This window comes from Lonchura striata, chromosome 15 (assembly GCF_050655825.1).
Source record: "Lonchura striata isolate lonStrDom1 chromosome 15, ASM5065582v1, whole genome shotgun sequence".
Taxonomy (NCBI): Eukaryota; Metazoa; Chordata; class Aves; order Passeriformes; family Estrildidae; genus Lonchura; species Lonchura striata.
The window spans coordinates 4,156,748-4,165,924 of NC_140717.1; the positions used below are offsets into that span (position 1 = coordinate 4,156,748).

At 60.2% G+C, this 9,177-nt stretch overlaps 2 protein-coding genes and 1 long non-coding RNA gene across 9 annotated transcripts in view; 2 read left to right on the forward strand and 1 right to left on the reverse strand.

Annotated features, from left to right (window-relative positions):
• LIF (LIF interleukin 6 family cytokine) lies at nucleotides 1-2,466 on the forward strand. Its single transcript, XM_021537364.3, has 2 exons — nucleotides 1-134; nucleotides 273-2,466. Exon 2 carries the CDS (start codon nucleotides 384-386, stop codon nucleotides 708-710), a length of 327 nt encoding a protein of 108 aa, XP_021393039.3. The 5' UTR covers nucleotides 1-134; nucleotides 273-383; the 3' UTR covers nucleotides 711-2,466.
• Nucleotides 1,703-9,177, reverse strand: part of HORMAD2 (HORMA domain containing 2) — a 43,487-nt gene continuing 36,012 nt past the window's right edge. For 6 of the 7 annotated variants that reach the window (XM_085592871.1, XM_085592869.1, XM_085592872.1 and 3 more), the window contains one exon: nucleotides 1,703-8,255. In XM_085592871.1, the coding sequence (XP_085448997.1) occupies nucleotides 8,101-8,255 (155 nt within the window). In that variant the 3' untranslated portion in view covers nucleotides 1,703-8,100. The remainder of the gene's footprint in view (nucleotides 8,256-9,177) is intronic. The other variant, XM_085592874.1, reaches the window with a different exon arrangement.
• LOC146765988 (uncharacterized) overlaps nucleotides 8,064-9,177 on the forward strand; it is a 31,320-nt gene continuing 30,206 nt past the window's right edge. Inside the window, exon 1 of the long non-coding RNA XR_014958629.1 lies at nucleotides 8,064-8,193. This is a non-coding gene — a long non-coding RNA (uncharacterized LOC146765988). The remainder of the gene's footprint in view (nucleotides 8,194-9,177) is intronic.

Below are 9,177 nucleotides of genomic sequence, written 5' to 3' on the forward strand. Positions count from 1 at the left end.
TGGCCGGCCGGGCGCTGCTGGTGAGCGGCTCCGGCTGCCCCGGCCACGGCTTGTGCCGCTCCAACGTGCAGGAGCAGACCCGCAGGCAGGTGGCCCTGCTCAACGCCACCGCCCAGGAGCTCTTCAGCCTCTACGTAAGTGGCGCTTGGGGACGGTCGGGGGTCGGCGGGGGTTGAGCCACAACTGCATGAAGGGGGAGGGCTGGGGACACCGTGGGGATGGTGGTGGGGGGGACACAGGGGACGCGAGGTGACGCTCGCCTCTCCTCCCAGCTGAAGTGCCAGGGAGAACCGTTCAGCAGCGAGAGTGACAAGCTCTGCAACCCCGCCGGCATCTTCTTCCCTGCTTTCCGCGTCAACCGGACGAGCGAGAGGAAGGAGGTGATGGTGGCCATGTACAAGCTCTTCGCCTTCCTCAACGCCTCGCTGGGCAACATCACGCGCGACCAGGAGGAGCTCAACCCCATGGCCAAGGAGCTCCTCGAGCGGCTCCACAACACCACCAAGACCACCCGAGGCCTCATCTCCAACCTCACCTGCCTCCTCTGCAAGAACTACAACATCTTCCAGGTGGACGTCAGGTACGGGGACAGCTCCAAGGGCAAGAGCGCCTTCAAGAAGAAGCAGCAGGGCTGCCAGGTGCTCAGGAAGTACGTGCAGGTCATCGGCCAGGCGGCACGTGTCCTCCTACCTCATCTCAGCCCCTCATGAGCGCCCGCCCCGGCTACGCTGCCTCTCCGCTGCTGGCCGGCCCCCACCGCTGCCTCCTGAATTCCCGCCTTCCTATTTATTACTCGGACCCTACGCAGGCCCCATCCACCCTCCGGTAATTTATTGCCCCTTGAAGGGGTGAACGCTGCAGCCCGGAGTGTCCCGGGCAGAGCAGAGCCAGCATCCAGCAGGACGAGGCAGCGCATCTCTGAGGAGCATGGGCTGGTCCCAGGATGTGCCTCAGCCATCCCCGGGCTCCCGTGGGGTGCGGGGAGCCGTGGGGACTGGAGGCAGGGCTGGACTCTGTCCCCCACGGACAGATGCCCTTGAGCACCATCTGAAAGCTGTCACTTCCCTGGAAAAAGGATTGTGAGGAAGGACATTGGGATGAAGTGGCTGGCAGAGATGTGGGGACGCGGGGACATGCTCCTCCTGCACATTTTAAGGCTGGGCTCCCCTGCAAGGAGCCAAACGGAGGGTACTGGTGGCCTGAGCTTGCTGGGGCTGGGTCCCACCGTCTGGGACAAGGCCACCTGTGTGGGACAGTCACCCCACTGTGGAGCATCATCCCCCCGCGCAGGCACGGCGGGGCATGGGATGTCCTCTCCTTTGGAAAAGTGCTTTTCCCATTGGAAGAGCTCTGAATGTGCTAACGGCCAAGAGCTGGGCTTTGCACGGCTGCATGCAGCCCTGGCGTGGGGACAGGGACACAGGAACATGGGGACAGGGGACACAGGGACATGGGGACATCATAGGGATGTGGGACATGGGGACGTGGGGACACGGGGACACAGGACACAAGAACATGGGACACGGGGACATAGGGATGTGGGACATGGGGACGTGGGGACGTGGGGACACAGGGACGGGCCCCAGGCCGGTGGCAGGTGGCGCTGGCTCACTCCTGGCACCAGAGCAGGCTGTGAGGTTTATTAATTACTTCTGGAGGTTTATTAATTACTTCTGTGGAAAGCACAGCATGCACTGAAAACTGACTTTTAATTAATTTTATTATTGATAATAATTAATTATTATTAATAAGAATTTTGGTAATATATTGGTTGAATTCTATTTAAATATTTATTTTTTTATACTTCTTACTCTACTTTTTTTTAAAATAAACCAATAGAAACAGACTATATTTGACTGCTCTTCCTTGGGTGCCTTTTGTGCTCACCAAAAGACACCTCTGCTCCCCCAAAGCACCCTCAGGGAGAAAAGCCCTCGAGGCATTGCTTTGGATCACAGTCCTCTGTCGCCTTGTTCCCGCCTCCCTTCCCACCTGCTATAGGATAGCTGATTGGAAATATATTTTTCCAGGTGGGGGGAATGTTTAAATTGACTCACCAGCTGCTCAAAAGCGCTGGGACGATGCGGGACCATCACGGTGCAGGGATTGTCCTGGCACAGGGAGCATCTTGGTGTGGGTACCGTGGCAGCGTGGGGAGCATCATGGCACGGGCACCATCACGGTGAGGGGACCACCCCAGCGTGTGGAGCACCTTGGTGTGGGTAGCCCCACTCTGGCAACCCTGGAAGTTCCTGGGGAAATGGAGAAAGGCTGGGAAGAGGCCGAGGGAGCTGAGTGAGCATGTGCGAGATGGAGGGGACGCAGCAGATAAAATCAGAGCTGCTTCCCAGGCCGTGCTGGGAGAGGCTCAGCAGAGCTTTGCCGAGGCCAAGACCACCTAAGGCTGCAGCAGTGGCCGGGTCCGCAGCGAGCGCCTCGTATGGGGCTGTATCGGTTAACAAGGGGCTGATTATCCAGGAGACGTTGGAGCAGGATGATGAAATTTTCCTCCTCCTCCGGAGCCCTTGGGCCACTGGCCAAACCTCCCAGGCATGAGACAGCAAGCGGATGAGCTAAGATCCTGTGTGATCATCTCTCGTGTCTCAGAGGAGCCCCGACCTAAAGATCACCACAGAAATTCACCAGTTGCCCCCTAAGCTCCTCTTCCTCTGCCCTGCAGGGCCGTGTTGCCCAGTTGTGACCCTCAGCTCCTATGGGAGGTTGCATGGTGTGGGTTTGACCCCAGACTGGCACTGCCTTGTGCCAGTGGCAGCCTCGTGCTGCACCAGTGGTGACAGCAGGGCCAGCAGTGCCCATTTCCAGCCTGGCCCTGCTGTCCCTTCGTGGAAGGGGCGAATGCCAAAACAGAATGGGCTCCTCCATCCCACAGCTGAAGCACTCAGGGACATGCTGGATGCCGTGGTGTCTCCCAATGCATGATGTGCCCTTCTTCCATCATCCAGCCTGCCACCAGGGAAGGGACCCTGGGTGTCCCCTGTGTCCCTGCCTTAGAGGATGCCTATTTTGGGGTTGCAGCCCATCTGTGGGGCCCGTTTCCTGCCTGCACTGTGGGATACAATGCACTCAAAGCAATACAACCCCCCCAAAAAAACACAGGCATGGGACAGGGCATCATCACTTTAGGATGGGCATTATGCCCCAGGGCCAGGTCCTGCAGCACTTGTCACCATGGCACCCCGATGGCTGCCAGGGTCACCGTGATCCTGCAGCTGGGGGCACACAGGTGTCCCCATGGCTATTGTTCCTACGGCATTATATGATATTATATAATGACACAGAAATATATAATATTTCCTACGGCATTATATTATGATACGGAAATATATAATATTTCCTATGCTGGGAAGTTCAGGGCTGGACATCCAAACTTAGTCCTTCCTTGTATCAACACCCACAGTTCATTCCCACCCGGGATGTGGAAGGTGCCATGGGGTGCCACCAACCCAGCCCGGGCAGCTCCAGGGCTGGCAGGGCCCGGGGGCAGGGCCGGGCTCGGCGGGGCCGGGAGCTGGGCTGGGGACGATGTCCTGCGCGGGAGCGAGGAGCTGTGCACATCTGGATTTCTCACGCTTGCGTTCAACATCCCTCCTCAACCAGATGGCAAAAATAAATAAATAGAATAAATCACAACCTCCTGACATAAATCGGGAACTCACGCCCCGGCTCTGCGTTTCATGAGTCTCCCTGGAAAACAGTCAAACCCAGGCGAGGACAATGGGTTCACTTCTCCCCTGTGTCGGGTCATTCCCAGTTAAGGCTCATTAGCAGCAGGCGGGGGGTTAACTCTTCCTTCCCTGGAAACGTATGGACAAGCCCCTAAAAATCCCCGAATCCCTTCCTCTACCCTCCCCTGAGGTTTTGGAGTCGGGGCCGGCGGTGGCCCCCGGCTCGTGCCATCGCCCCAGCGAGGCAGGACGCGCTGCTCTGCTCATCCCAGCCCCGGGAGAGATGGAAAGGGCTTTCAATTACCTCAGCCAGCGGCTGATCCCACCCAGCCGGCGCCCCGGGGAAGCGGGCCAGCCCCGCGAGCCGGACCGGGAGCACCGCGAAGGAACCGGCGCTGCGGCTTCCCCAGCGGCACCGGCAGGACCCCGTCTGTGACTCCCCTTCGGCCCCAGGACCAGAGAAACGATGTTGGCTGGGACGAGAGCCAGGAGGGGCTCCGGGGAGCCGTCCGTTGCGATGGGAGCGATGCTCGCGCCCCGATAACGGAGCGGCCTGACCACGGGCCCCGAGCGGCGGGTCAGCGCTGCCTTCGGGGAGCGGGATACGTGAGGAGCCGCTCCTGCCCGCGGTGAAGTCAGTGCCGCTGCCTGGGTGTGACTGACTGACCTCAGCCCTTGGCCCCGCGGCGTGGATCATGTGCTGCCTGACGCCGCGCGAACCCGGCCGGACGGGCCCTGCGCTGCCCCGGGGCCACCGGCCAGACGGGACTTGCCGTCCGCGGGGGCAGGTGCGGGGCTGGGGCACCACCGGCTGCGCGTCCCTTCCGCGGGGTGACCCGCGCCGCATCCCCGGCACCGAGCCGGCGGGAGCGTCCCAAGCAGGGCTGACCTCGCCGGCAGAGCCGGGGGTGGGGTCGGGTGGCTCCCTGAGAGATGCCAGGTGGAGCATCCCGCTTTCCCCCGTGTGCGCCCAGGCTGGGGTCGGACGCGCTGCTGCCCGCTTCCCCATCCAGGGCTCCCCCCAGGGCTCGGCACTGGCCAGACGCGTTTGGCTGGTGAGCATCCCCCCAGCAGGTCCCCAGGCCGGGTCCCCGAGGACGGGAACATCGCATCCCGAGGGCCGGCTGGAGGCTCCATCCCGGGCTGGCCGCCGGCCCGAGCACGCAAAGCAGAGCCGAGCCCATCTGAAACGCATTCGGGCACTGTTGCTGCAATAGCAGATGCTCCTGCGGGTCGCCGGCCACATCACAGCCCGGCGGAGCGGGAACCGCACGCTCACATGGGAAGAAACAGTTCTTGTCCCAAACGGCTCGAACTCCTAATTGGGGACCAACCGTGACAAATAAACAAGACAATGGGCTGGAGGCGAGACGAACACAACCTCTGTTGCAGGACCCGGCTCCGAGAGCCGCCCCCGTGCCCAGCAGGGGACTTGGCACGGGCCGCAAGAGCCGGGGGGAGGGCAGGGGCCGGGATCCGGACCCCCTGGCAGAGCCACTCTCTGTGTGACACCGCTGGAGCTCGGGGCTGGCTCGGGAGCAGGATGACACATCCCCAGCGGTCCCCCGAGACCCTGGTCGGTAGCTTTGCTCAGCAAGTGTTTAGTCTCATTTGGAGCGGGGTCAACTCCAGCCCTGCGGAGCTGCTGGAGCGGCCTCTCCTTGCTGCGCCCCAGCTTGGGGCTGGCTGGGGACCCCCCGCACGGGGCTCAGGGACCCTTCTCCCTCGGGGAGGGGATGCTTTGGGCTGCCTTGGAGCGACGGGCGTGGTCAGCCCCGCGGATCTGATAGCGGGGTTATCTCGGGGCAGCTATCGCCCTCCAACAGAGACCGGAGCACTTCCGCAGCCCCGGCCGCGCTTGGCACCGATGGAGGAGCCCCGATAAAGTGCTCAGTGCCCTGGCCAGAGCCCCAGCATGCAGAGCACCCGGCCATCAGTGTCCAAAAGGGAGTGAACATCCCGGCTCTTCCGCCCCTGCTCTGCTCGGGTCTCATGGGATGTGGAATCTGCCTTGAAGACTGATCCCAAAGCCCAAAATTCAGCAGGACCTGCGAGGCTGAAGGTGTTTGAGAGATCTGCTTAACAAGGCATTTCAGATGGCCTGAATCTACATAATTCCTGGCCCTGAGGGGTAAATCAGGGCTCAAGGGAAAGATCTCGCCTAAGGAAAGGGAGTGCACTTTGTGATGAGGCAGAGGGCTGGTAAAGGTGAAGAAAAGTGTTTGGAAGCAAATCCCAAGCAGGCTCCCAGAAGAGCAGGCAGGCAACACTGGGAGAGACCCACTAGTATGGTGGGGAAAGACCAGCCCTGGAACTAAGCAGGAGCTGTGGCAGGTCCCCAGGGTCCTTGGAGCCAGGGCTGCAGAGAGGGCACACGCCACTGAAGCCCCCTGTACCCCTCCTGCTGCTCCAGCTGGTGGTCTCTGGCCCTGTAGGGCACACGGGGTTGTGCCACGTTTGGCTGCACATCAGTGCAGCTCTGGGGGAAGATGAGCCCCTGCTGTCCCTTTTCCCACTAAAACTAATTCAGAGAGTCAGCAAAAAGAATGGAGATCCCTGGAGAAACAGAGGAAAGGAAAGCAGAGGTTCCTCTCAATATGAAGGAGAAAAGGACAACAGCCCTGGCTGAGACTGATGGGTCTGTCCCTGCTCTTTGCTCTCCCCACACTCTCCAAGCCCAGGGCACAGCAGCACTTCCAGCCCAGTGGCACCACAGTGGAAGTGGGGGACACTCCCAGTTAAAAATTTCCCTGCTCAGGGTTTCACCCAACACCAACAGGGTGTTGGTGAGGACTGCTGAGGACTCCCAGCCTCTGCTGAGGACTCCCAGCCCATGCCTGCAGCAAGGCAGGGATTGAGCCCTGATGGGCACCTTGGGTGTCCTACTGAACTGGGCCACACCTCCCTCACCTGGCTGAGCTCACTACAAGGATGCCAAGCTTCCCCCCTGGCCTTCACTGCATCTGGGACAGGTTTTGGGGCCAGAAGAGTTGACATGTTATTTATTACAACAGAATGAAGTGCTACCTGGCCTGGGTCACGCTCCTCTCTTGTTTCCTAAGAAAACAAGGTGTGCGTGCAATCCCGCCGGGCAAGCGTGTGCGCGCCTGTGGCTGCCAACCAAATTTGACTAAGGGCCTGAGGCTCCAGAGATAGGAAGTTCCTACACGTCTTGTGAAGACAGGAGTGGGAGAGGAGCAAGCTCCAAATGAGGCCCCACAGCAGCAGCATGAACCCAGCCCTTAAAAGCCACCAGAGATACTCCTCCGCAGCCAGGCACTGTGAGGCACAATCTGCTCCTAGAAGGATTTCTCCTTGCTGTTTTCCCAGCCTGGCATTTCCCACATGGGCTCTGCTGTTGGGGCAGGAAAGACAGCCATGGGTGGGTGAAGTCTGTCTGTTCCCGGCAGCCCTGGTGAGATGCCTGCCAGGCTCTGGGATGGGGTTTTCCATGCGGAAACTGTGGTCACCCCACCTTGGTGTTGCCAAATTGTGCTGGCAAATGCTCCACCTTGGTGCTGCTGTGTGTCAGCTGCTGTGGGGCAGCACTGGCTCTCTGAGATGCTCATCACCCTGGGCTCACGGGTCACCCTGCCACCTTTGGTCCCATCACCCCAGCACCATTGTCACCATTATTCTGACACCACCGGCCCCCATCACCCCGACACGCTGGTCCACATCATCCCAGCAACCACCAGCACCAGTCCCCACCACCCCAGTACCATCAGTTCCCAGCACCCCAACGAGACCAGTCCCCACCACTCCAGTACCACAGGTCTCCAGTACCACCAGTCTCCAGGGCACCAGGAGCTGCAGCCCCTAAGGATTTACCAGTCCCTAGGACAAAGTGAAAGGCTCTCTCCTTTCCTAACCCTGCTGTAATTAATATTAAAGTTTCCTTTGCCCCCTCCAGCATGCCTGGGCAGAGGAGCCCAGCCCAGCTCCCGATGCTGGCGGGGAGAGCTCCACAGTCCCAGCCCCAGGCGCATCCACATCCTCGCATGCTCGCCTTGCAGCCAAGCCCAGGAGGAAACAAGCCCCAGCTGTGCCTCTTCACAGCTACTGTGACCGGGCTCTTCCCCCAGAAGCTCTCGGCCGGGCAGCGGGAGGGACCTGCCCCACCGTGCCGGAGCTGGGGCAGAACAAGCTGCACTTGGTGGATTGGAGGTGCAGGGTGCAAGTGGCTCCCCACGCAGCAGCCCCGACCTGCCACACCACAGCCTGTGGAAAGCCGGGATAAGACAGGTCCCATCCCGCAGTCTCGGGGCTGGTTCGGCGCAGGGCTGTGTTTACATGTCCCCGTGCCGGCCCACATCTGTGTTTATGTGTGTGTTTCCGTACGGGTGCGTGTGGCTCCGTGTGTGTGGCGGGGTTTCTGGGTGTGTACGGGTGTCTCTTCGCGACGGGCTCTCCGTTAACCTCTTAGAAAACGAAAACAAGCCTGGAAACCTGGCAGCTGTTCCCGAGCCCCGCTCCAGCACCACTTCCAGACAGACGGCAACCGCAGGTCTGATGACCGAGCACACACACGCTTCCCTTCGGGCCTTCTTAATTGCGCCGTCAGATATTCTGAAACAAAGGAAATGAAAGACTAAACTGATAGCAATAAATATGTCACGGGAGCAACGGGAGGCATGCAGCTCCCTGGGCAGCTGGGAACTGGCAGCAGGGAGGGAGAATGGGATCGGGAGCTGCTGGAGCTGTGGGCAGGAGACCAGGCTTGGTCAGGGCTCTGCCGAAAGTTGGGTGGGCATTGGCAATGCCACTGACCCTGGGAGAGGCCTGGGAACGCTCCAGCACAGACGGGCTGGATGGCCACGTTGGATTTCTCATGGAAACGTGTGTAGGTTCTTGCCAGGTCCCAGGATTTTTTTTTTTTTTTCCCTTGTCTTTGCCCAGATTTTCTCTAAGCAGCTCCTCTGATTCCCTCCAGCTGCCTGCACGCGAGCACTGCAGCAAATGCCTGGAGAGAGATGGGAGGAGGGATGCCACCCTCTCCCAGTGGGCACATGGCCGATGGAACCCGGCCAGAGGGGACTGCTGGCCACAAATCTGTTTGCCTGCAGAGGTGTCAGCACCAGTTTACGGGCTGAGCTGGATGGGGACCACCAAAATGGTGCTTGAGGATGGGATGTGAGAGCCCTGGGAAGCTGAGGTGGTGCAGGCAGGCTTCAGAGCAGGGATGAGCAGGGCCTGGCAGCAACTTTGGCAGCAGCTGGCAGAGCATGGGAACCACTCTTCCATCAGCTGCCAGCCCATGGGATGAGGTGATCACTTTGAGAAAGGCCTGACCCAGCATGGGAAACAGCCTGGCAGAGGGGCTGGAAAAGCCCAGCACCTGCTGAGCCTGAGAAGGTGGAGTGGGAGGTGCAGGGGATGTGGTGGAGCAGGGCAGAGTGGTCTGCTGTCCACCACTGTAGGGTGAGACAAGACACTCCAGGGCTCTGACCACAGTGAGAGACATTCAGGAGAGATCTTCCTGATTTTCCAG